Source organism: Melitaea cinxia, chromosome 10 (genome assembly GCF_905220565.1).
Source record: "Melitaea cinxia chromosome 10, ilMelCinx1.1, whole genome shotgun sequence".
Lineage (NCBI taxonomy): Eukaryota > Metazoa > Arthropoda > Insecta > Lepidoptera > Nymphalidae > Melitaea > Melitaea cinxia.
This window is the reverse complement of record NC_059403.1, coordinates 8,127,023-8,154,909: the sequence shown is the minus strand read 5'-3', so window position 1 is coordinate 8,154,909 and position 27,887 is coordinate 8,127,023. Positions and strand designations below refer to the sequence as shown.

Below are 27,887 nucleotides of genomic sequence, written 5' to 3'. Positions count from 1 at the left end.
TTATTTACATTTTTACAGCTACATAATTTATTTACATATTACAAAAAATATTTTATTATTTACATATTTTACAAATATAATCTTTACTTATATATAATACAGGCTCATTGGAAAGCTTAATTCACTAGAAACAGTTTATATAATTTCATGGAACATTTTACTCGGTCCATGAAATCCAAAAGTTATATTAAGTCCACTCATAATCCTCGTCTACTTCAAAGGATATGGTACCCCACTGTCAGGTGATGTTGTGCCAGTCTGCTTGAGGTAGGAGATATGTCTCATTGTCACTCCTCACTACAGAAACTCCAGCTCCATAATATGGAATAACATATGCTGATCCATCAGATGGCCCGACAACCTGATAAATTTGATAAACATTACATTTAAAATACTTGTAAAGGACGAATACAAGTAAAATTAAATTATCTATAAAAATTTAATTGAAATTAATTTCTGGTTTAATTAAATTTATTAAATCTTTGTATACAATGTAAAAATCTACAATTATTGTAGATTTTCACACTTAAAAAATAATGTTTAGCATAACATAGAAGAATCTTTTAAACAATAAAAGCATCTTTAAAGACAGATAGCTAATTATTTTTTATATAACTAGGTCGGCAATCAAGTGTCTTTCCCACAATGATGGTAAATGGTTACTGTAGCTTATAGACACCTGTAACACTTGAAGCATCGGAAGTGTGTTGCCAACCATAAACATGACTCTTCCTAGGACCTCATGGCACCTTACCACAGGAACACAACAATACTTGAAGGCAGTATATTTAAAATTTTAAAATATCGTAAATGTAATTAATATAACAAATTATTTACCTGTGCTGCAATAAGTATAATATCTAGCAGTTGGCCAAGGAACATGAAGCCAAGTGTACATAACTTGGCTAAACCAATGCCAGGATAACCCAGATAAAATCTGTCTAATCCAAACATCCCTAAGAAGACTGATAGCAATAGAGCTATTTCTAGAGAATAACCATTCCTAAAACATATACTTTATTTACTTTACCTGTAGTATTAAATATTAAATATTTGTTAGTGTAAATAAGTTAAAAAAAAATTTATATATTTCTGTCAAGGTTTTAATGAACTTTCATTGAAGAATCTTCTTTATTTAAACACCCACAACATAAATATGATGTAAACCTCTGAGACAACAGCTAACTGAAAGCTGATGGAAATTAATATGACAATGTCTTATTGGATGAGTTCATATGCAGTAATTTAATAAAATATGCATTTTAATAAAACTAAAGAAATGTTATTCTCTAAGTATAAAAATGTAGCTCACGTCCATTTGCAGGGTAATTTCCTTCTAAATGTAGAATTGTTTGTCTCATTACATATTATTCCATCTGCTGCTATACACTGAACTGTAAGAAAGTCACATTATATGTTATTTTCATTCATGAAAATATTAATTAAATATGTCAATCATGATTGACCATAACATAATTTAGGTTTTTTTTAATGTACACACATAGTCATCTGTTCCTAAAGTATACTTTCTTACTGTGACTCTTTCGTAACTTAATACTTTCATATAATTAGCAGTCGACTGTAATAGCTACATTTTATTTCGATAAACATACTCCTACATATAATTAATACATATCTAAATATAGTCTGTAATGAATTGAATTAATTATAAAAATAAAATTTAATTATTAAAAAGAAAAATTAATAAATATATATATATATGTCTATTGAATCAAATGTATTGAATTAAACCCAAAAACCCCGGAGCAGAAAGCAGGGTCACAACAAACTGTGCCAACGGGCTAGTCAAAAGGTGTTTATAAATATAACGTTACCTTCTGCTTCACCTTCTGAAGCAATGTCCTTTCCTTTAGTACAGCCGCGATATTGTTGCGTGTCTGGATCTATTTGATTTAAGCTGGGGTCAGGACATATGTATTGTCCTAATCGTAAAGTATTACAATCTACTACAACATTTTTATCACCCTTAACTTCATCAGATGCGTGTGTTACACAAACTAGTGACAAATAAATTATGACGATTAAAGATAACATTGTGAAGGTAGACAATACAAACTCTGTTAATTGCAATAAATTTTAAGTTGACACAATCATTATTAATGAGTTTTTCTACGTTATAACACCTAGAATATGTAAGAAATGTATACGGAATATAAATTCCATCACATTTTTAGTTAATAAACATGAATCGTATTAGACAGTGACTAAAATGACAGATGTCAACCGATAGACAACAAATTAATGAATGAAAATAGGCAGTGAAAAAATTATCAATAATCAAATAATATCGATAAACTACTACTCGTCATGATTTGACTAGCCCGTTGGCGCAGTTTGTAGTGACCTGCAGGGTGCTTTCTACTCCGCGGGTTGTGGGTTTGATCCCCACCCCGAGTCTCGGTGTAATATATATATATATATATATATATATATATATTTATATTTATATTTATATATTTATATATGTATTATTTATATGTTTATTTATCGAAAAAAATGAATATATGTAGCTATATCAGTCTGCTGTTACCTATAACACAAGCATTAAGTTGCTTACTTTAGGAACAGATGACTGTGTGTGTATGTTGTTAATATTTATTTATTTGCTTTGACATACAGACAATTTAATAGTGTGAAATACAAGAATAGGTAATCCATAATAAGTAAGGACGTTGAGCGGGTTTTTAGATTGTTTTTTTTATTATATTTTATTTACAACTAAGTCTGCAAACAAGCGTACGGCTTACCTGATAATAAGCTTTTACCGCAGCTTATAGATGCCTGCAAAACCAGAAGCATCGTAAGCGTGTTGCCGACCCTACCCCCAATCCCTCCAGGAGCTCTAGCCACCTTACATATCACAGGAGCACAACACTGCTTGAAAGCAGTGTTATTAAGATGTGATCTTCTGTAAGGTTGAGATACTTCCCCAGTTGGGCTACTCCAGATATTGAGCAGGATATTTCCTGCTGTGGCCAGTTAAAATGAATGATTGGTTCAATCTGTCAATTCGCAAAGCTGAGCAAAAGTCTCCTCCGATCTTTCTCCTATTAGGAGAAGGAGCAGAGCTAAATTAAAGCCAAAAATTACTGTACATTCTCTCCGACTCTGAGGCATAGTAGAGAGACTCACAAGAACCTACCTAGTGACCAATTCCAGTAACAAATATTTTTACAAATGTACTTACTCCGAGCGGGCCTATAAGCACCATTACAAGTTTGAAATAAATTTTCATCCATTTGATTACAATGAAAGACTGTCAAAACTGAAACGATGACTATCGTCTTGAAGGTACCGGGTATTATTTTGTATCAACTTGTCCTTATATAGATTTTATTGATTTGGTGTGCACCAAACATTGTTATTGCAATATTTCAATAATATTATTTGTGTTTCTATTGAATTTATCGATTATCGAATTATTATTTTTACATTATCGAATTTCAAAACAGTTGAGTACCTATTTACTTACGTTGTTCGTAAAACACATGCACAAAATTACAAATCTGTACACTTTTGACTAAAAAAGTATTATTATTTAGATACATATACAGGTGTCTTCATAAAGTGCACATATCAACATCAGGGAAACTACACCTATTTTATCGATGAAAAAAAATAATAGAAAAAATAAAAAAAAATATATTTGATTTTTAATGAATACTTTAAAAATTTTAATTGCAGCTGCTAGCCCTATTTAAATAAATCGGTGTAACTAAACTAAATGTCTTATCACGATGGAGTAAATTTTATAATGCTTGCTAATAATAGGCTATGCTCATAAAGTAAAAATATCCTAGTAAATTAATGCTATGAATTTAGAATAAAGAAGAATTTGATGAAAATCTGTTTTTTTTTTTCGTCATTTTTACATTAATTTTAAAATTTCTTAAAACATCGTCCTAATTACCCTACTTTTTTAATTCTAAATTATTATACATGGTTTAATTTCCACTAACGGTCACACCGTTGCGCCAACGCGCCGTCTTTTACTTCAAATAAAAATAATGTGTATAAAAGGTTTCACATTTATTAAAAACTATCTGACCCAACAGACATTGTCCTGTCCTGTGAACTTAAAATGCACGAAGTTGAATTATTTTTGAATGAGTTGTGTTGTTTGAGAGAGTTTATTCTTTTTAATTTTTTTTTAATTTTTCGTTTTATAAAAAGCTTTTACAAAACATTATGTATTTGGTTCCTGTGTCTCCTAGCTGGGGCAGAGGGCGTCCACATTGCATCTCCATTCCGAGCGGTCCTGAGCGTCCCGCTTGATCTTACTTCAGGTCTTTCCGATGGTCTTCGCTTCGTCAATGATTGTCCACCGCCAGGTTTGTTTTGTTTGCGCTTTCCTTGGGGGTTCCAGTCTAGGACTTGCCTCGTATATAGTTGGAATCCCTTTGGAGAGTGTGGCATATCTAGCTCCATTTCTGGCGCTGGTCGATCGGGCTTTCACTGCAGCGCCCCCAAAAATGTACGTTGGAGATTATATCGGACCAGTAAATACTGAGGATTCTGCGAAGGCATCGGTTAACGAAGACCTGGAGTCAGTGCGAGACGTTCTTGGTGGCCTTCCACATCTCGCACCCATACAGCAAAACGGTCTTTACGTTTCACAGGAATATCTTGTTCTTGACTCTCCGAGTCAAACTGACTGCCATATGGGCCTAAGCTGCGCAAAGGTCGTTCGTGCTTTGACGATCCGTGAAGCGATGTCTTCTCAGTTCCTCCAGTTTCAGACACGCAACTTCCGAGGTATGTAAATTTGTGATCGCGTTCCCCTGTCTCTGTGCCGATGATGAATGGAAAGGATCTCGTTGCTCCGCACCCCATCTCTTTATCTCTTGACAAAACATTAGAAATCTTTAAAAAAAAAAACAACAACAGGTTTGACCAATTTTAATTACAATTGGTCCAGCCCTTGTCGAACTTGGCACTTAGCAACTAATTTAATGATTTCTTTATATTTATATTATTTATATATATGCCTGCAGAATCTATTTCCTATGTTCAAAGAAATATCTTTGAAACTTTTTTCTTCTTAAGAATTTCACACCTTTATTTTATTTTTGTGGTTGCCTGAGCATAATATTATAAAAAGGTATATAATTCTGTTGTTTTTATCGTAGTCTAATTTACTTTAAAAAATAAGACAAAGATAAAAACTTTATTGAATTCATTGAATATTTTTAAACTTTGATCATTAATAAATTTCAAATTGATGAAGTTAGCAAACTAAAAATAAAATATAGACCAGACTCTGGTCAAAATAGTAATAAGATTTACTATACCTAGTACTTCATACACTGTACGGAAATGTTTCGGACATTGCAGAGCAAACTATAGCCAAAATTTAATTTCCGGTAGCACCTCCTGGCCTGAAGTGAAAATGACGTTTGAAAATTAGAAAGATGTTTACTATTTAACAGATAATTGCGCTGACTTTTTTCGATGGTAGGTATATTTTATATCTATAAATATTGTGTTACTTTGTTTTTCTTAATGAATAATATATGTATTAGTTACCTCTCAATAATTACTTAAATAAATTAGAAAAAGCCAATCTAATTTTTTTTATAGCTTACGTATTCTCGGTTTTCTATTTATTATACCAACTATATGAAATAAATAATTTGATGTCATGAGGAAAACGTGCGATTTTGTTAAAACAATATGTCCGGTACTTCTCTGAATTGCTGGTACTTCAATTGATTGAGAGCTCTTATTGCTTGATAGTGGAGTATAACGGTCCTCACAATTTTGCCCTGAATTAATTTTATAGCTGTATAACAATAAAATGAAGCTTTTTGTGTAATGTTTTTTTCCTTATATATTTTTTTATATTAGCCTTCATACAGGTCACATAAGCAAATATAGAACTGTTAATGGATAATTTTTAAAACAGTACCTACCTATTGAAAGTCTGTCTGGTTCTTCTAAGCTAATCTTCATCAGTGATAGCTTCTTATTAACAATAACAAATTATAGGCAAATGACGATTTAAAAAAAATCGTTATGGTAACCTAATATTTAATAAAATAAAATTACCTAGTCTTAGTCTTACGGTAAAAAGTATTACGAATAAAACATTTAATTAACATGAAACATTATACCTACGAAACGCATTCGTAGATGCCAAATCCGATTCCTCTGCCCTCATTAGTAAATCGAAAGTTAGGGACAAGTTAAAAAACTTCGCTTCTCCTATTATACTTGAAGATAACTCTTGAACAAATAGAGAGTCGCTTCAGTTCGGCTAACGAATCAAGTTTTTAAAGTTGGGATATTTTACCGGTCAAACAAGATTTCGTTCTTCAAGTCAAACTCGTTTATTGTATTGTCTCGAGAGAAACCGATTTATCCTATTCTTAAGTCTCCGAACTTTTTGAACCTTGTAATAACCTCTTAACGCCAATCTACTAATATATAACTACTAGCTGACTCGGCAAACATTGTCTTGCCGCTAAACGCTATTTAAAAATAGGGGTAGAAGGATAAAAATTTTGGGTTGTGTGTATTTTTCAACACCAAATCATAATAAAATAAAAAATAAACAATTAATCTAAACATTAAAAAAAATTAGGGATGGGACTATCCTTAACATTTAGGGGGATGAAAAATAGATGTTGTTCGATTCTCAGACCTACCCAATATGCACACAAATTTCATGAGAATCGGTCAAGATGTTTCGGAGGTGTTTAACTACAAACACCGCGAAACGAGAATTTTGTATATTAGAATGTACATATACAAAGCAATTAATAATTAGTAATAGCTAGCTGCCCGGACAGACTTCGTTCTGTCAAAAGTTAATAGTAAATAAAAAAATTGTAATTTATTTTTATTTTTAGTATTAAACCCTCCGTGGGTCTTATGGAACGTACAAAAAAATAAATAAGCCGTATTGGTCGAGCCATTCCCGAGTTATGCGCTTAGCAACGTTCATTTTTATTTACATAAGATTATCAATAATTATCGTAATAGTACCTATGCGTTTGCGTACGGTTTATATAGTTAAGTATGTATTTTTATTGACATAATATCGTAGGTTCTTTTTAAATTTTATTTATTACATTAAAATACGAACATTTTCAAGTAAACGATCTAAGTCGAAAGAAAACACTAAAAAAGAAAGGATTTATTTTATTTATTAATTACTATTACAAAATAACTTAATACAATATCTTGATAACAGAAAACATTAAGAAATGAACATTAAAGAAACCATAATTTATTAGATTAGCTTTTTAATCAAAATATTGTAACTCCAAAGGTCTGTCTTCAAAAGTGACACTATCTTGCATCATCACTTTGATTCGTGTAATCGCAAACAAGTCTGTTTATTAAAAAAAAATTAAGTAGAATTATTTAATTAACATTCGTTGCATATTTATTTTTTAATTTATTATATAGTTTTATTAATATGCTATTACACTTTCCAATTTTATTTTCTACAAATTTCATTTTAACTATTTTGAAATTGGCACATCTATTCTTTTATATGATAATTTTCGGCATGTACAAAATTTAATTATAAAATCGTCAAAATCAGGTTTTGTCATCATACCTCTTGACATTTTTGAGATAGTCGCAATTAGTCGTTCGATTTTGATAACATTATTGATTTAATCCTATTTTAATTTTCAAACACGCTCTTTGTAGAAGAATCATCAGCCTCGCCAACCGGTGAATGAAGGCGATCTAGGAATAAAAATTCATTATTAAAGATAATATTATCAATTAACACAAGTACGTGTTATTAAACTGGCGTCCTTTCGTAACATGGAGACGAAAAGACAATTAACTAACTACGCCTACTAATTAACTACGCCAGAGGCGTTGTTAAACTCTTTACCATCCGTAGTTTGGCGGTTTGCGTGTTGGATGTCAAATTTGAACAAATATTTTTTTCCGGTTGGGATATCTGTCCTCATGGGTCTCCCTACCGTGCCTCAAAGAGCGCGTTAAGCCCTCGACCCCAATTGTTATCATAAATACCTGCTAGCGATCGTTACTCACAGTAGGGAATATATCCGCCAACCCGCAGTGGAGCAGCGTGGTGAATTAAGCTCCAATCCAGCAATGGGATATTACAGGCTGAATCGTGAAAAAGGCTATAAATAACCGACATAACTGTAACGGTCAAAGACATGACATTAACGCACGCACCACGGTAATTTTATTAATAATAAGATAGTAATATAATACATAGTAATTAATTTAATTATTTTTATTGAAGTGTTAGGGCAAGTAAGTTGCACATTTAGGTTAAAATATCGATTCTGATATCGTAGTTAAATAGAAAAACGCCAGTTTAATAACACGTTGTATAATACTATGCAAAATAATATAAAAAATCGACTAATTTGAGTGAATATAATAGGTATGTGTAACACTTTAAAAAAATCGGAATTTGTCCGAAACAGTACCTACATTTATGTAAAATTAAGTAACTTTATATTCACAATTTTATTACATTATATCGTATTACTGTAAACTAATGAACTGGTACCAAGCACGCATGTGAAATTTCAATTTTATAATTACACCTTGAAAAACTAAAATCATTTGGTTCGGTTATTCATTTGTTTCGTAATATGAGACGGTTCACAATTTTACGTTTCGAAATGAGTAACAACAATAGATTCACATCAGTTATATAATTAGTCAATAATTATAATTAGATACACAGTGATAAATACAACATTTTTAGTGTTCCCAGGATCTCTAGTTGCTAAAGATGACTTATGTAAAAGTAAATAACTTAAATATGTTTAACATACACACACGGTCGTCTGTTTCTAAGCTAAGTAACTTTGTGCTTGATATAAGTAACAGCCGACTGATAGTTACAGATACATTTTGCTTTATAAATTAATATTATACATCCAGACTTAGGTTTCGAATTGAACCTGCAAAACCCGAAGCAGAAAGAAAATGTCCGCTGTATACATGACACAGTGGAAACTGAAATAATATAATAACTTACGCATTAAAAGATGGTGCGGCTTGCGGCGCCTGGCCCGACTGTTGCGCTAAGTTACCAAATGTTAACGTGTTCTGAGTCGCTAGGTTCTCGAAAGTGGCGTTCGATTGTGTTGGAGACCCGAAATCTGTAGAAGAATTAGTTTGATGACTTATATTGTTAATACGACGACCGCGTCAAGTTCAAAGTGCGGTATCGTCTACGTGCGTAATGCAATGAAATTAATATAATATATACACATTGTATATATATTTACAATGTGTCCGGTTTCCGATGTCTGTATGAAATAATATTTTTAATCTAGATTTATTGTCTACACTATTAACTAACATTTGAGACCACTTTTATGTTTGAAAGTCTTCTACTTGGATAGATATTGTTAAATTAATGCAAGCATCTATGCTTCGCCAACAATTTTTTTTAAAGTGCTGCCATTTTTTATTGATGGCGAAAAAAATCATTGATCGCTAATTTGTCGATAAAATTAATGGTATTTTAACCCCTTAAAGTATCGGACATCGGAAACCGGACACATTGTATACATATAATGAATCGCTGGTATACTTCTTTTATGAGTTGTGTTCTTTATTTTCAGGACAATTAAAAAAAAATTGCAGTACAAAGTTGAACGGGTCAGCTAGTTTAAGATAAACTTAACTACAATTGTAAATTGAATGAGTAAAAAACGAATATAATATAATTAATTCAACACTTACTAGGAGACGAGCTTCCAAAAACTTTATTGGGCGACGTGTTACCAAACGCATTCCCTCCAAAGGCGGTCCCGCCGAAGGAGGCCGGAGCGCCGAAGCCGCTACTGGGACTCTTGTTGAAACCGCCGAATGCCGACGAACCGAAACTATGGGTACATATCAATTATTATTATTTTTATTCAATATATTTCCCTAATATCTACATATTAATACGTAAAACAAAAACTTTGTACCCCTTTTTACGAAAATTGCGAGGACGGAGGAGTATGTAATTTCGTACACATATAACATTACACACACTACCATGTGTTTGACACACACGCGCACATATATTCTTTTGTTTATTATTATAGAAGTAGTCTTTAACAACAGAACTGTAATGATGTGAAGTTGGGAAGACCTATGTCCACCAGTGGACCGTGGCTGAATGATGCTATATATGTAACAGACTACGATCTATAGGTTAAAGTTTTTGTCTCTATGAACAAGTAAAAATCAAGAATCACCTACCGAACCAATTTTAATGAAAATCAACGTTATTATAGGTCATAAATTAGGCTTTAAAACGAAATAAGCAGATCAATTAGAAGAACAATCAAAGAGAGAAACAAATCAGAAATGACAACGTGGGTAGAACGAACGATATAATAAAACTAAGTAGTATTAAAGGTTAGGTTAGGTTTAAGAAACATTACTGAATTTTAATCAAAAGAACAATACATAAGATTCTTTTATTTGTAATATATATCTTACCCGGATGATCCTCCAAACACCGGTTTAGAACCAAATACAGGTGATCCTCCAAACGCTCCTGGCGCTGTCAGTAGAAAATGTCGCTTTAGTATTGTTATATATTTATACATAAAAGAATGCCAACCAAAACATCATTGTTGATCTAATTACTCTCCACCACAAGGTGCATACATAACCAACACAGATTAAGATTTATCAATTTTGATACAGTGTGTACAAAACAGTTTAATAAGAACTAAGGGATCACCAAAAACTATATATAATATACTTTACGTAAGTTATCATATGTGTACATATGTATATACTTTAATTCATACCTGATTGTTGTTGAGGAGATCCGAAAATGGACTTAGATTCTCCACCGCTGAACGGTCCAGGGCTGCCAAAAGGTTGTCCCGTAGATGGGGCACTGAAACTTCCACCGGAAGTGCCGAATATTGAAGAAGATTGGGTTGTTGCTTGTTGACCTGATTGGATAATATAAGAATTTGTACAAATATTACACTTAAATTGCTGTAAAATTCAGCTTCAAAAGTTACAATGATAAACAATGTATTAATATAATATTTGAATTTAAATAAAAGATACATTACCTTCACCTTTTTCGCTAAGTGACATTAGCATAAAAATTTAGTTTTTAACATAGATGGCAACCCAACCCTTAGTGTAAAAGGGAAGTATGAAAGAAATAAAAAGTATGCTGGATAAAAGTACGAGAGAAATAACTGCGAGAACTAGTATGAAAGTGTCGCAGTTGAAAATTGTCCATGTTGGAGGAAACTTTTAATAAACAAAAACAAAAAAAAAAAGGATTAAAAAAATGGAAAAAAATGGATTAACAAAATGTATCAAATAAATTTAAAAATGTCTGCAAAAATCTCATTTTTATCTTTTTTGGTGAAATAAAAATAAGACAATCTTTATGATATTGATAAAAGACAAAAACATTATTTTTTGGTTTTTAATCCACGAAGCTTGTTTTGGATTGTTTAGATTTATTAAAAAAAGCTTTTTAACAGTTTCAAGATCAAGATTAAGTTAAACTCGAGTTACTGGACATAAATGTTTTACCTAATATGTTCATGTATTGCTTTTGTATAATAATTAAAAAAAAAATTGGTTACCAAAACCGGAAGATCCAAAAGTAGTAGTGTTACTGCCACCGCTCCAGAAATCAGTAGCAGGCTTCTGACCAAACGCCGCCGATCCTCCGAAAATATTAGTCGCTGTTGGATTCGAATCGGTGAAGCCAGTCTTACTGCCGAACACACTAGTATTGCTACTGCCGAAAACTGAGCCCGACGAACTGTAAAAAAAAACATAGTAATTGTAACTTTGTATTAATCAAAATACAATTTCAGTAGGGTCAGTTAATCGTTTTTTGATTAAAGTTTAATAATTGTAAGTTACTATTTGTAACACATTTTTGATGGATCATTTTAAGGTGCTTTTAATATTCAAAACTAACTTGGTAACAAACCTTGAAAGTTGCTCTTTTAAAGTATGCTTAAGCCATAGTGGCTGAAAATGTTCCGAACTTTATATATTAAAAAAAAAAAAAACGGAAAAAACTTACGACCCAAATATGCTCCCGCCACTCGCCTGCGAAGGAGCACTAGTAGTTGATATACTTGCCGCTGCAAACAAATTAGATTCAGCGTTTCCGAATAAAGATCCACTTTGAGTAGTTGTTGTAGGTGTTCCAAATATAGATGCTCGAGTTGTTTGTGTAGGCGTATCAAACACAGACGCTTGAGTTGTTTGTGTCGGCGTACCAAACACAGACGCTTGAGTTGTTTGTGTCGGCGTACCAAACACAGACGCTTGAGTTGTTTGTGTCGGCGTACCAAACACAGACGCTTGAGTTGTTTGTGTCGGCGTACCAAACACAGAAGATTGATTCGTTTGAGTAGGCGTACCAAACACAGACGCTTGCGTTGTTTGTGTAGGGGTACCAAACACAGACGCTTGCGTTGTTTGTGTAGGGGTACCAAACACAGACGCTTGAGTTGTTCGTGTAGGGGTACCAAACACTGATGCTTGAGTCGTTTGTGTAGGGCTCCCAAATACAGAAGTTGGTTTCGAAGGACTTCCAAATATAGATGCTTGAGTAGATGGTGCCCCAAAACCAGAATTAGATGTAGATGTCCCAAATACAGATTGATTGGTTCCGAACACAGATGCCTGAGTCGTAGTCGGCGTGGTACCAAATATACTCTGACTAGTTGACGCCGGTGTTGTACCGAATATAGATTTTGATGCTGCAGAACTGAATATGCTTTGGGCAGAAGATGTACTACCGAATATAGACGAAGTCGTCGCTGTCCCAAACGCACTAGATGTTGATGTTGTCGTACCGAATATCGAACTTTGTGTCGTTTGGGGACCAAATACAGCCGCCGATGCCGTTGCGAATACAGATGACGCATTAGATGCAAACACTGGTGGTTGTGACGTAAACGATTGCGGTGTACTTGAAAATATAGAACTTGGCGTAGCTGTACTGAAAACTGATGGTTTTGATTCGCTTGTTATTACGGTTGCAGTTGATGTTGTATTTAATGAAGTATTAAGTGCAATTCCTGTATTCGTTGAACTAAATACACTAGCACTAACACTTGGGGCTACATTGTCTTGCTTACTTGTTTCTACTTTTGAATCCTCTTTGATTTCAATAATTTCAGATGGCTTCGCCTCTTTATCATTTATAGAAGTGTTATTTGATTGTTCGACAGTTTGTTCCAGTACAGTTTTTGATGCTGTCGTTGTAACCGTGACAGGCTTTGATAAGTTTGCTGGGGTCGTTGATGATATTGATATCTCGACAACAGGCTGTTGTTGTGTTACCGGTTCGGATTGAGGTTTAGATACTGCAAAAGTAATTGATAAAGTAATTTTATATAAAAGCGAAAATCGGATTTTGAAATAAAATTTAATATATAATTACAAAACCATTTTGGAGCTTATCTTAGTATCATTATTACTCATCTTAGTAATTATAAATGTTACCACATAAATGAATATAGTACCTGTAGGGGGTGGTGAAACAGGGGCTCCACTAAATATGGACGACGGCACTTTTTCTACTTTAGCTTCCGCTGCAGGTTTCTTGAGATCGACTAATGAAGAGAATTAATATTAAATTCAAATATATGTCAAGATCGTTCAAGGAAATAAATCAATAAATCATTACCTATAATAACAGCTTGAGCAGGTGCTTTGCTCGTTGTCACAGGTGCTATCGGCGGTTTTAGTTCATTGTCATTTTTATTTTCTACTACCGCCTTCGGCTCCTTAGGTTTGTCAGGAACGTTTTCTTTTGATTTCTCTTCGACTACTTTAGGAATGCTTTTATTTTCAGTTTTACCAAAAACGAATCCTTGGCTACTACTTTTGAGAACATCAGGAACATTTTGATTTTTACTATTTAACGGAGTAGTAGTTTTTAAGCTAAACATATTAGTGATTGGCTTCTCTTCTTTAACTTTCTCTTTTGAAAGTTCAGCCTCACCTGTTTCGTCAGATTTAGGGTTTACAGTTGAAGACACAGTGGGTCCGGTTGTTTGATGTTGCAACTTGTTGAACATGTTCGTCATGTCTGTTATTGGTTTTGAGGCAAATACAGCAGCTGGTGCAGTAGCTGTTGGTTTTGAAACTGAAATCGTAAATAAAATGTATACACTACTACTTTTTTACCCTTTTAATTAATATTTTACTTTAGTTCGACATTGGATATTTTTGGAATTAAAAATTGTACTTTTTATTACATTATAGGTAAAGTTAATACGTTTTTGAGGATGTTTAAACAAAATTGACTTTTCTTATTACATTTTAAACATAAATGTACTAAACTAAAAATAGTATTGTACTAATTATGTTTTAAAACATTATTAATAACATTAATAAAATCCATTCATGACTAGTAGTCTCAGTCTACTTTTGTCATCAGTATAAGTAGTATAGTCAGTATAATCATACTTTTGACAAAAATACTAAGATAATAATGTATTTCACTTACAATTAAATGCAGCCGGTGAACAAATATTTTGTCCCATAAAAGTATTAGAATCATTCTTTGGTTCCGCTTTTATTGTGCTGTCTGCAGGCATTACGCCCTCTTTAAGGATCATTTTTCTTAATAAAATTTTAGTTTCTTGATTTGTCAATTGTTTTGGCTGTTCGGTTCCCACTTGGGGTAATGTTTGAGCTTGAGGCTTTTGAATAGTTTCTACTGGCTTTTCACTAGCATCTAGAAAGTAAATATACATATATTAAAATTTTGCTAAAAATGGTACCTTAATTATATTAACACAAATATCTTAACAATGTTTGTCTGGAAACACAAAAAAATTAACGAGTGTAGAATATTCCTTAAAAGGGAGAGTACAAACTTTTTACTTCTTTTTGATCATATATAATGTTAATTCAGCAAGATTGAAAATTATTTTGACATTTTAAATTATTAACAATGAAATAATTTAATAATTTAAAGGGTTTTTATTATATAAGAGCATTCATTTCCCAAAAGTTTTGCGCGTTTTGAGCGATTAGATTATTTATGAATTCAAAAGATATATAAGAAATAATTTACCCTCAGTGAATAATGTCCTGACCACACTGGCGGGTTTAGTAGGTTTCACATTCAAAGTCACTGGCGCGTAAGATTGTGTAATAGCTGGCGATTCTTTCACTATATCAGGTTTAGGTTCCATTGCTGGTGATTGGCCAACTAAAACATTTTTTAATAATTTTTAGCCGACTTACAAAAGATAATAATTAAAAATTCATCTATTTGTGTATCTTATGGCTTAATTTATCCGTTTTTTAATTAATACTATTTTTTCACAAACTACTGTCTGAAGCATTAATGATATTAAAAAAAAGTACAACCAACCCCGTTGCAACAACATTGCAACGCAACGCAATATATGAAATAATAGCTATTATATCTTGTTATTAGCATCTCGTAAAACAAAAATTACGTAACAGATTGATGAAGCTTTTTATTTTAAATACATTTTTTAACAAAACATTAAATCCTGTTTCAAAAACTATGATCTACTCCCGATTTTGTATCGTAGAGTTGTTGATAAAGGCGATGATGTCGCTTTACACGAATCACATATACGATACATAAACAAAATCAAACACAAACATTTTAAATCCCTTTCAAATTAGATGAAAAATTCCAAGAATATTGTTTAATTAGTTTAAAATAAGCTTTGTTCTGTTAAAATATATAATGTACGTTAATAACTATAAGGTCAAACACTATCGTGATTTAACAAAAATATATTTTGTTAGTGGCAATATTGAAAAATACTTACAAGCGAAAGCAATAGAACCTCCAACCCTTTGCGACGTAAATATATTAGCATGATTATTCAAAGGCGGTACGTCTGTTAATTTTTGAGTAAAGCTTTGCATGTTAGATGTAACTGGCTTTGGGTTCTCAGTCTTTACAGACATTTGGGAGAATAATGGTAATTGCGGTTTCGAAAATGTATTTAAAGGTTTTTCTTGTTTAATTGCTGTAACGAATGATAAGCATGATATCAAAACAAAGTGCCAAATCTAATAAAATTGTAACCTAACGTCAACACAACACTGAAGTCTGTTTTTAAATATATTTTCCTCCTAAACATTGCAATCTCGTACACGTTTTTTCTAAACAACCAGTTTCGAAAAAGACAAGTAAAGTAATACACAAGTAATAATATATGTTGCCATAATATAATAATTAATCCAAACTATAATTATATAAAGTCGCAATTCAACCGTGACTAAATAGTTTAGCATAAAATTAGTTGTATATTAGCCATCCTTGACGTTACTAGTTAATAACTCTGCAACAGCATACACTGTAATCGGTATTAGTCAAAGCACACAACATTATCACACACGCACGCACACACGCCCAAAATGAGATCACAAAAGCAAAAAGTAATGACTTACTGGTTTGTATTTTCAATTCTTCTTTCGGCTCAACTTTTAATGCAGCTTGTTCCAACTCTTTTTTTTCTTCTTTCTCTTTTAAACTTTTCGCATATCTCTGTTTCATTGTCTCAAGATGTTGCGTTAATTCAACGTTGACTGGTTTTACTTTCCTTGGTCTGTGGTTCGATAAAACATCACGTAGTGCATCCAACTTTTGTGAGTTAAGTAATTGTTCCTTTGCCTTGTTTTTAGGTTCAATGTTCATGTTTAGAATGTTTTTGGTAAGTTTTGATAGAGGATCTCTAAAATGTTCGAAAATATTATTAACAGATGAAATTTGATAACATTTTCCCAATTTAATATTAATGTGTTATACAATATCAATAACTTATTATATATATTTAGAGATAATTACTTATATTCAATTGAGATATCACATAATCATCATCATCATCCTCATCATCATCATCATTTCAGCCTATCACAGTCCACTGCTGGACATAGGCCTCCACAAGTTCACGCCAAAAATGGTGTGAACTCATGTGTGTTACCCATAGTCACCAGGCTGGGTAGGGGGGTTGGTGACCGCAGGGCTGGCTTTGTCGCACCGAAAACGATGCTGCCCGTCTACGGCCTGTGTATTTCATTGCCAGTAGTTGGATGGTTATCCCGCCATCGGTCGGCTTTTTAAATTCCAAGATGGTAGTGGAACTGTGTTATCCCTTAATCGCATCTTACGACACCCACGGGAAGAGAGAGGGTGGCTATATTCTTCATTGCCGTAACCACACAGCAAACACATAAATCACATAAATCACATAAATAAATACATATATAATCACATATATAATCACACATATAAATAATAATCTTTTTTAATTTTGGTTTACACATATAATTATAATATTTCTCGATTATAATCAGAAATTGACCAAAGCTATACAGTTTTATCTACCGGCCAACCTTAAGACTGTACGTCTTAAGGTTTACCAGATGAAAAGAATGTAAAGTAGATGTACAAAATAACATCTATCATGACAAATTATAGAGTTAACTAAAGTTATGTGGGTTAGTGAATTAATAATATTTCATAGTTTTTAAAGAGTAACTGCGCACTTTCTAGTCGAAACTTCTCTGTAGAACTTACATTTCGAATCGTGGTAGCTTATTATGAACTATAATTAATTTTTCAAAAAGAAATATAATTTTAATTTGTAGAGTAGGAATTATAAAGTACTTTTGAAGCCTACTTAAATTTAAAAAAAAAACCGAGTGTGCTTTGGACCACATGACTGAAGTAAAACTTACGAAACGCAACTCAATCTCTTTCTATCTTGACTAACTTATATCTCCCTCTCAGCTTCCGTTCGCCTCACCCGATCACAATTTTTGTAATGCCCTCGTCACGCATTTACCAGCTTACTCCCCAAGTCAAGCGTGCGTAAGGAAGTTTTACTTCAATAATTTCGATTTTCAACGTTGCTGTGCAAAAGACTTACTTATTTCTGAACGGTGTGCTTCGTAACAACGTCGTCGATCTGAACATTGGTGTAAAGTTGCACTCGTTCATAGCGTTTCTCAAAGTTTTGAGTTCCGCTTGTTGGCGACTGAGTATCTCCTGCTGCTTCACCAGCGGTTGATAAACGTCGTCTAGTATGGGTCGAATCATTCGTTCGCCGGGCCTGGGTTTGAAAAATAATAAGTAGTAAGCACACATGAACGACTAAACTGTTATAATGGTCTATCAATGATGTATCATTCTAACATGATGCAATTCGAACATGACACCTGTCAATGCTGTCTAAACGACTAACTTCAACTGGTCAATTTGAACGTCAAGAGACAGCTAAGTTAGTGACAACCATAACTTACAATTTTCATAAAGCAAATAGTTTATAATAACTAAGTACTACACTAATTACTTCTGGTTTACAATTAACTGTTGTATTTGTTACAAACACTGTGTTCAAATTAACATACTTAGCATATTTGTCTCTAGCTGCCATTTCGTTCCACTTGTGATCGAGAGATTTAAGCGCTTGATCCAGCTGTGTCTGCACGTAGTACGCTAATTTCTTCACCGATGAGATCCGCTTCGCCGTTAACGGATCCATTTGAGTCCATTCGTGGCGACAATTAGCCCTTTACAAAAATGAGAGATACCATAAGCACATAAATATATTATATATTTAATATGTGATTTTTTTTTTTTTGTTTTTGGAGTCAGACTACATAAGATGCTCAGCGATAAAGCCCTACCGAAAATATAATTTGGAGCTAAAAATAACTAGTTGCATTTTTTATTAAAAAATATCAAAAAGTTTATCTTAGTAAACAAAACACATTTAATTAAAAAAAAAAAAACTATTAACTTTTACGTTTCAGACACAAGTAAAACACATCGTTTCGTAAATGGCCGTACCTGCTTCCTACAAAACGCTTTCATTAAATTTTTTTTATTCAATATTTTTTGAAAATAAAAGTATCATTAATTAATAATAGCAACTCACTCGGCCTGTGTCCTGGCCTCGGCGACGACTGCGCAAGCGCGTACAAGTTCTAACTTAAGCTGCGTCACACTCTCACGTAACTCATCAATTTCACATTCTTTCCTGAGTGATTCCGTGTCCATATTTATTTCAGCGTTCAAATTAATCGACTGAATGTCTTGCTGGAACTATAATTCATTAATTATTTTATTAATTTAAAAATGTAATGCAATGGTATTGTTCAAATGTATAAATTTGTTTTATAAACTTAATAAGAAAGACTTGTTTTACAGTAGACAGTGAAACCGCATGGATAGTAATAAACTTTATTGATCCCAAATTTAAATTGAAAAAGTAAATTATTCTATACGCTAGGAATCCTGTCCTTATATTATTATTCATTAATAAATATAATAACTTAAAAGGAAAAAATAAAAATACTTATCAATTACAAAGATCTAGAAAATACTGCCAACACAATAAATCATTACATAAATTTTAAACATTACCTTATCCCGTTTCTCTTGAGAGAGTTTCAGGAAATTATATAGTTCCATTTGGAAATCATTCACTTCTTTGATGAGCATGTTCTTCAATTCTTCATTTACTTTAGCTTTGTTAATTTTTTCCTGTTCAGATTTTAAAGCGGCGCTTACTTCTGCTGACGGGACTCGGGGTTTCGGCACTTGGACGGTTGGTTTCGGTTGTGGCTATAAGCATTTAATAATATTTTTATCGACTGTAGTTGTAATCCAGGCAGGATTACCCTAATTACAGGAATTTAGGAATAAAAACAAGTCCTCGTAAACCTTATCAGAAATCACTTCATAGATTTGTAAGAAAAGGAAATATAAGTAAAATTTAACTTCTCATAACTGTCAGTAAAATCAAAAGCTAAAAAACATTTGATTTGTAAAAAAAAAATAAGTATGCGTTACCCCAGTTATGGAAGATGTTGCTACAGCAGGGGTTGATTCTTTCGTTGCAGCTGAAACAAAAATAATTAATTATACTTGCTAAGCTAATATGACAAAAGCAAAAATAGTCCGGTGAATAAATATGTTATTCATAACCGATAATGTTGTTTCTTTTTAAAAGACTTCAATTGTATTTTTTTTTTGTGTGTTACTTCATACTTTTTATTTCCAAAATTCCAGAAATAAATCGGGAAACATCCGGAATATATTTCGGCTGATCTTTTTTTACTTTTGAGGCTATCTATTGTTGTAAAAATCGAATAATTTTTCACATCCCTAGTACGTATGCTCGGCTTGCGCCGCCGCTCCTCGTAGAATACCACTCCGTGCCAGGGCCCTTTTGGCCCTAGGGTAAATACGCCTATGGTTACAGATTGAATTAATCAATCATAAGTTATAATACAAAGAAAAAATAATACGTTTAGAAACTTACCTGGTGCAAAAGAGAGATTACTTTGTTGTTGCGGTATAGTTTTCACAGGTGCAATAATTGTCTTTTGCCTTTGAGATTCAGACGCTATAGGTTGAGGTTGCACAACAGATTGTTGTTGCACAATTGACTGTTGCTGTTGTTGTTGCGCAATTGACTGTTGCTGTTGTTGCATCATTGACTGTTGTTGTTGCATCATTGCCTGTTGTTGTTGTATCATTGCCTGTTGTTGTTGTTGCTGCATCATCGCCTGTTGTTGTTGTTGTTGCATCATTGTCTGTTGTTGTTGTTGCATCATTGCCTGTTGTTGTTGTTGTTGCATCATTGCCTGTTGCTGTTGTTGCATCATTGCCTGTTGTTGTGGTTGTTGAGATACTGATTGCTGTTGTGGCTATGGAAAGTATAACATTCATATATTAAGATTGATTGAAATAGGGCTCAATATCTGGAGCTGCCCTACCGGGGAGTACCTCAACCATGCAGAAGATCACAGTTAAATAACACACAGTTTCTGTATAGCAAATAAGCAGTGTTGTGTTTCCGTGTAGTAAGGTGGTCAGAGCTCCTCGAGAGGGTCGGGGGTAGGGTCGGCAACGCGTTTGCAATGCTTCTGGTGTTGCTATGAGCTTGTTTGCCGACATTTATGACATTAAAATGTGCTCTCGTATACACTGTTATTGCCTCGAGACCCGCTTATGGTAAACATTTGTATTGACTAATTAGATGCTAACAGTATATATAAGGTAACAGGTAACTATTAATCATATACATACTTTTATTTATTTATTTTATTATCCAATTACTAGGCAACTTTGTTGAGGTGTTATTATTAACTAAATAATACATAAACTAATCTTTTTTTTTTGTAGTTTACATTGCATTAATTAAAGCTATTATTTATATACATAAAATTTATTGCAAAGAGATGCAGAATGACGATTTGGACACAAGTCAAAATTATGTTATTTCTTTATTACAAAATTTTAATTTAATAAAAACAGGAAATAATTACATTTTATATATTACGAAATATATTTTTACTAACCTTTGGTTGGACGACAGCTGGTGGCGGTTCTGGATGAGATGGTACATCGTCAGGAATATTCCTAAATATATATGAAATTATTATAAATTATTTTAAAATTAAATATCAATAATAATAGTAATTTCCTTCATTGCTAAAGTGATCAAACTTTGGAATTCCTTGCCCAATAATACAAGCGGAATCAATAAATATTTTTAAGAATCGTTTGCACAAATACTATCCCTTCCATTGTCTTAAATATGTGATCTATTAGTATATTGTATTTATGTGTATGTTTGTATGTATGTATGTAAATCTGTATGTCTATATGGATTGTATGATGTATGTACATTATAATATATAACTATGTTTAGCATTTTAATTTAATTTGTGTCTGTAATATGTCATTGTTGTTTGCACACTTTTTCAGGCACTTTTTCCTAAGCTACTAACATAAAGGTTGCCTAGAATGTATGGATGGAAGTAGACTTACACCTAAAAATTATATTTTCAGAAATACAATGATAAGTTTTTACTAAAATTGGTCTAAATTTTTTTTAGCACTTTTAATTATTATTTGCAATTATTAAGACACTTTTTAAGACACTATTGAAATGAAAGCTAAATACTATTTGGTATGATTTGGAATCTATTAGTACATAAAAAACCTTATTTACCTTGTTAAAGCGGCAGCGGGTAACGCAAGGGGTTGCAGCGCCGTACATATTTGTGATGCCGATTTATTCAGGTTTATTATATTGAAAATAGATAACAGTCCAGTTTGAGAGACTACATGCAAAAGAGGCATCGGTGGTAGAGTTTCATTCTCACCTAAAATTTTATGAAAAAAAAAAATGAAATAAATAAAATCTCGTGATTGACAAATTTAATGCTTTCATTGATTAAGAAATATATGTAGCAAAAATAACTTTTAATCTTTAACATAATATAGTGAAATGATTATGAAAATTTTGTATGAACTATTTTTTATTAGTCAAAATTGTATTTATATTTAAAAATATTTAACATTGATAATTCGTAAGTTATAATTTTTAGAGCAGTTTTTTTTTGTCATACCCCAAGGCAACTGATGTATGGCCACTGTATCAATACATATACCAACAGGATAGTTTTCCTGCTTTTTATCAGTCAGTGGTAATTCAGGTCTTGCTTCATCGGTCTACAAAAAAATAAAAAAGTGTTTAAAGATAATTTAATATGGATGCGATGGTTACAAGCATTTGTAAAAGCAAAAGGTTCTTAATTCTATAATTTTACTTTTATAAAAATAACATTTAGAATAAATTGTACCTGACACCACTGAATCCAATTTGATCCATCTGTTGTTGACAGCGTTGCTATTTCCATGCTATTGGATGAAGATGAAAGAATTATATTCCTGGAAAAAAATCATAAACAATACATATTAGGTGACATGACAGATTTGAAGAATCGTTTCAGTACCTATCATAACTTATAGGAAAAGATTGTTTGGGTTGTTTGGAAGAAATGGAAAATTATTTATAAGTCCACCCATTGCACTTTTGATATGCCATGGCATTAGTTCTTATGTCCTATATATGTTTCTAGACAATTAACACAGGAGCAATTCCTAGTGGAGACAGTTTAGTGTGACGAGTTTATATATTATTTATTTAATAAAACTTGCCTGGTAGAGATTGCTGTGTTAGCGATAAAAGCGTCCATTGCATCTGATGTTATAAGTTTTATTGATTGATTCTATTTTCTATTAGTGTAAAAAATGTTACATAAATAAATAATAGAAATGATGTGTATCTATAAGCTATGTATAGTAATTTACTAGTAGTGTTAAATAAAATAAAATAATAACATAATTGTGTTTGCAGGCAAACAAAGAAAAACCGACTTCAATTATATCGACAAGTAATACAATGTAGGTAGACAGACAGTAGGTAGAAATTGTCAAGTAAATACGCATTATCAAAGATTATTCCAAAAGTTGTAATCAGATCTCGATGAAATTTAAATGTGACCACATGATAAACATCGGCTTTAGATTAAATTAAAAATCATCAAAATCGGTACAACCAGTAAAAAGTTATGCGGATTTTGACTTTCCCTCGATTTCTCTGGTATCCCATCATCAGATCCTGGTTTTCTTATCATTGTACTACACCTGGGATATCTACTTTCCAACAAAAAAAGAATTATCAAAATCGGTTCATAAACAACGAAGTTATCCCCGAACATACATAATATATATATATAAAATATACGGTGGAATTGAGTAACCTCCTCCTAAAAAAATTTAAAACTGGCTAACAGACTATGTTTCAAAAATATTTTTAGAAGTTTTTTGGATTAAAAATAATGTTTAAACCATGTTCCTTAAGTCTATTAAAGTATTTTTAATGATTATAATTACCATTGTGCAAGTCCCTGTAGATAGTAATACCAGGGTCTGTTAGACCCCATACTGTAGCAGATATCATCATAGTTATAGCATAAGGGAGTACCAGCTTTTGGAGTATTTACTATTGTTACAGCTGTAACAAACAATATAGTATTTTACTTCTTATAATTTAGATTAACAATATGTTCACCTAAACATTTTCACCTGTTTATAAAAGAATACTTAATTAATATAAAAAAGTAATATATGTAAATATTTTAGACATGTCTTTTGCATATATCTATTCTTTGATATATTTCATGTTCATCATAAATAATTTCAGAACATGGTTTTAAATATGAATGAGAAGATAATTTGTTTATAACATAAGATTACGAGACAAATATAAAATATTGAGTTTCTTTTTATTTAAAGTGTTAAATAAAATATCACAATAGAAGTAAAAGAAATTTTACAAATTAATTAATATTAAATAAATTGTTTTAACAAAAATTTCAAACCTGGACGGCTATTATTGGAAGAATTTCTATATGCTACTGCAAATTGATATGTAGCAATCCAATAAATGGCTAAAGCTTCAAGTGGACTGCCTTCAAATAAGTTCGGAGCCGGTACCATCTTCATTGGAGACAAGTCTGGTTTGTATTGAGTGAGAGTGCCGTCATTGTTGCCTGTTACAACTTGTTTGCCTTTAGGACTCCAGCAAAGACATCTGTTAGGAAAACAATAAGTGTGATTTAAACTACAAATAAAAAAAATACAAAATAACTCCACATACTTTCATAATATAAATATAGTTTCTGATTAAGATATATCTGCCAATATTCCATTATTAAACTTTTTCTATTATGAGACTTTTCATATACAACTTTTTTTGACATATTTAGTTTTTTTTTAATTTATTAATTAATCAATATTTATTTATTTCTATAATCTATTAAATTCTACATCATTTTTATGTATAAAATGCTGAAATGAAATGAAATGAGAAAATCTGATTATTAATAAAACAAATTAAAATTTTAACTAAAAAAAGAGATGAAAACATATTTTAAAATAAGAAAGTGATCATTAACTAAAATTATTATTAGTGTTCACAATAAAGATATACATACCTGATAACTAAATGTTTCAACATTCATCTATTATTCAGGGGTAAAAGAAAACAAGGTAATTTTATCAATAAGAAATAGCTTTTGATTCCGATATATCTGCCAGTATTACATTATTAGACTTTTTATATTATAAGACTTTTGGGTTCCACTGTGTCTCGGAAAATATGTAAAGCCATCAGTGTCGGTTATTATCATACACCTCATTACGATTGTCATTCACGGTAGAAAAACTAAGTATACAACCGCAGTGTGATTGAAACCTTTATTCTACATGAATTTAGAGGTATTTGCTAAGTAATATACGATTTATAAACAATTACAGTACAAGATAGTATAATTTACCTTGCATTAGATTGTATCTTCTTAACTTGCATGGTGCTGACTTGGCTTACAAGCAGAGTCCCATCAAAGTATATAATTCCAATGGTGTCAGGAATGCACGGATTCCATTGCAATGCTGAGACAAATGTGGATGGACTTACATCACATTTTATTGTCACTGATGGTCTAATATCCTACAATGACAGAAATGTATTCAATTTTTTTTTATGAATTTTCACTACTTTTTTATTCATTGAAATGAAACAACTTTTTCGATGTTATCGCGGTTTATTAACTTTTTTAGATGCCCGACGTTTCAGATACTTTACAGCAACCATGGTCACGGGAGGACTGAGGTGTCAGACGTTCTAACTTTACAAACTTATTCGAAACTACCCGACATACATCAATATTTTAGTTAGTCCTATCTACGCAGAATGTCCTAATTGAGTCTTTAACCTGTGGTATATTATGCTTGGTTTTTGATTTGATTATATTAACAATGGGATCCCAAGCAGATGGTAATAGCCAGCCATCTTCTCTATTGAAATTTGGATGTTTTTTAATTTCAATAGCCTCACGGATCATCCTTGGTTGGAATCGGTGTTCTTTTGCGAGGATCAGTACTTTTTTATTAAAAGATTTAGCTTAAATTGCTTTTTAATAATAATAATAATAATTTGTTACAGGACAGAAAGGATTTATATAAAATTCTGTTAAAGTTGTAGAATGTTCACACTAACATGAAGTATATCCAAGTTAAAGAGGGTTATACTTCTATATAAATAAATGTATACTTTTAATTAAAAGATTCTTTACATATCTCAATTTCTAAGTTGATGATAAGATGTCTCATTAGATCTATATTTTTATGATCATTTTTCTTTCTTTGATATGTATTATTTCTGTTTTTGGTGTACAATAAAGTGTATTATTATTATTATTATCATTATAGAGTTCCATAGTATTTTCATTTTTTTACATACCGGATTTTGAAAATCCATGCATTTATACACAACCAGCATTTGTCCTCCAATAACAGCCAGCCATTCTTGGTTACAGTTAACTGCTATGTGTGTCGGTTGTATTTGTAGATTAACAGAGAGGTGTTGTGGCTCACATTCTTTGTCAATTAATTCTTTTAGATAATATACTGAAAAGAAACAAGTTGTTCTTCTTCACACTTTTTTTTAAATAAATGTATTGACGACAAAAGTAGACATTTTTTATATGAAATAATACAATTGTTTTTTCAACATGTTTGAATAAAAACATTAGAATTTTAAACAGTAAAAATATGGAGAATACGAATGAATAAGCTTATAAGAAAAATTTATTTGATAAAAAAATTGTTAAATATATATCTCACCAGACAGAACACCATTAGGTGAAGCAACAAACACTAATCCATATCTACTTGTACATGCTACTAAATTGTATCCTCGATTAGGCAATGCATTGTTTGTATTGAACACTTTGATCTTGCGTTGTAACTTATACAGCAGATTCTGAAAACATTAAAAGTCAACATATATTCTGTCGGTGGCTTAAGTAAATCATTTATTAGTTTTTTAAAAAAGCGTACTTACCGGCTCATCAACGGCATTTGGCCCAGATTGTATTTCCATTGTCAGAATGGAAATGAATATGTCTATTATAGACTATATTTTAAAAAATATTTCATGAAGGAAATACGACAATGGAACATTTATTTACTTAGTAACTTGGATAAAGATAAACAGTTAAGTATACGCACTTTACTCACGATTTTAGAAATGAAATACGTTTGACAATGACATTTCAAATAGGACAACGACTTTGCCCCTTTTCAGAATTTGACATTTGACAAATTGGCCACGTTCCACTGAACGACCGTAACGCTACAACGCCCTTTCTATCGTTCCACCTAAGGCTCGTGGTCATAGCAAGCGCTCGTTCGATGTCATAGATTACGTCACTGTTCACGAGCACATCGCACTCACTTCGTCCCAAAATAAAAGTGGGTCAGAGTTGGCTTTCATCAAAACGTGGCGGAAATTAAAAAAAAAAAACTCAATTTCAAATTGTGAATGTTGTCTCTCATTCGATTCGGCAAAAATGCAACGATATATTCCCGGGAATCCATATTGAATTAAATTTTACTCTAATCCATGCGAAATATTTACCCACAACCACAAGTGCATTTTTTCACTATACCCAACATATTGCGAACACACAGCTGACACCTGACAGAGCCCAAATATGCGTTCCACTTATAAAATTCGCCTAAAAGTAAACATCCGCGGTGTTTTTTACCTTAGTGAAACGGCAATTTCGGCGGTCGTGGTCGATGGCTTTGTGGACCTTTAGTGGAACGCTTCTTTGTATCATTGCGAATAGAGAAGGCATAGAAGAAAACCTCTTTGATATCGATACCAACGTCGAAAACTCTTGCAAGTTTTAAAAGTTGAACAGATAATAATTATATTAAGTGCTACACTTTGACACACTGACACAGTATTATGAAAAATGCGAAGATTCATCTTAGATTAAAATGAATTCTGATAAGTTTATTAATGAATTTTTTTAATAATAAAAAAAATAATCTGTTTCATTATTTCACCATTTTAAGGTGTAAGTTTTTCTTTCCTCAATCACTTATAATCTAAGATTAAATAAGTAAGATTTTAAAGCACTTTTTTCTTTAAGAATCCCTGTACGAAAAATAATCCCAAATACTGCATTTT

The 27,887-nt window shown here is 32.0% G+C and overlaps 2 protein-coding genes across 2 annotated transcripts; both read right to left on the bottom strand.

Annotated features, from left to right (window-relative positions):
* Positions 1-24: 24 nt before the first annotated feature.
* On the bottom strand, positions 25-2,229 carry LOC123657041 (TM2 domain-containing protein CG10795). The gene is made up of 4 exons (XM_045592639.1): positions 1,836-2,229; positions 1,313-1,394; positions 838-1,003; positions 25-361 (listed from the first exon to the last, which is right to left on the bottom strand). The coding sequence occupies exons 1-4, from the start codon at positions 2,053-2,055 to the stop codon at positions 239-241; spliced, it is 591 nt and encodes a 196-aa protein (XP_045448595.1). The 5' UTR covers positions 2,056-2,229; the 3' UTR covers positions 25-238.
* Positions 2,230-7,475: 5,246 nt separating this feature from the next.
* LOC123657233 (nuclear pore complex protein Nup214-like) lies at positions 7,476-26,789 on the bottom strand. The gene is made up of 29 exons (XM_045592808.1): positions 26,751-26,789; positions 26,531-26,669; positions 26,148-26,314; positions 25,183-25,355; positions 24,226-24,437; positions 23,738-23,858; positions 22,642-22,729; positions 22,408-22,510; positions 22,008-22,161; positions 21,352-21,412; positions 20,310-20,697; positions 19,838-19,887; positions 19,409-19,609; positions 18,921-19,087; positions 18,391-18,552; positions 17,910-18,092; positions 16,429-16,712; positions 15,801-16,004; positions 15,065-15,202; positions 14,492-14,722; positions 13,667-14,128; positions 13,503-13,592; positions 12,050-13,343; positions 11,598-11,779; positions 10,791-10,940; positions 10,474-10,537; positions 9,718-9,866; positions 9,011-9,134; positions 7,476-7,722 (listed from the first exon to the last, which is right to left on the bottom strand). Exons 1-29 carry the CDS (start codon positions 26,787-26,789, stop codon positions 7,692-7,694), a joined length of 5,811 nt encoding a protein of 1,936 aa, XP_045448764.1. The 3' UTR covers positions 7,476-7,691.
* Between the last annotated feature and the right edge of the window lie 1,098 nt (positions 26,790-27,887).

Excerpts from the sequence above, each read along its gene's own strand:
- LOC123657041 (XM_045592639.1), bottom strand. The coding sequence starts at position 2,055 with ATGTTATCTTTAATCGTCATAATTTATTTGTCACTAGTTTGTGTAACA. Across the intron at positions 1,395-1,835 it reads TTCAGAAGGTGAAGCAGAAG|TTCAGTGTATAGCAGCAGAT; the intron begins GTAACGTTATAT and ends ACTTTCTTACAG. Across the intron at positions 362-837 it reads TTATACTTATTGCAGCACAG|GTTGTCGGGCCATCTGATGG; the intron begins GTAAATAATTTG and ends CAAATTTATCAG.
- LOC123657233 (XM_045592808.1), bottom strand. The coding sequence starts at position 26,789 with ATGGAAATACAATCTGGGCCAAATGCCGTTGATGAGCCG. Across the intron at positions 26,315-26,530 it reads ACCTAATGGTGTTCTGTCTG|TATATTATCTAAAAGAATTA; the intron begins GTGAGATATATA and ends GTTTCTTTTCAG. Across the intron at positions 15,203-15,800 it reads AGGTTCTATTGCTTTCGCTT|TTGGCCAATCACCAGCAATG; the intron begins GTAAGTATTTTT and ends AAAATGTTTTAG.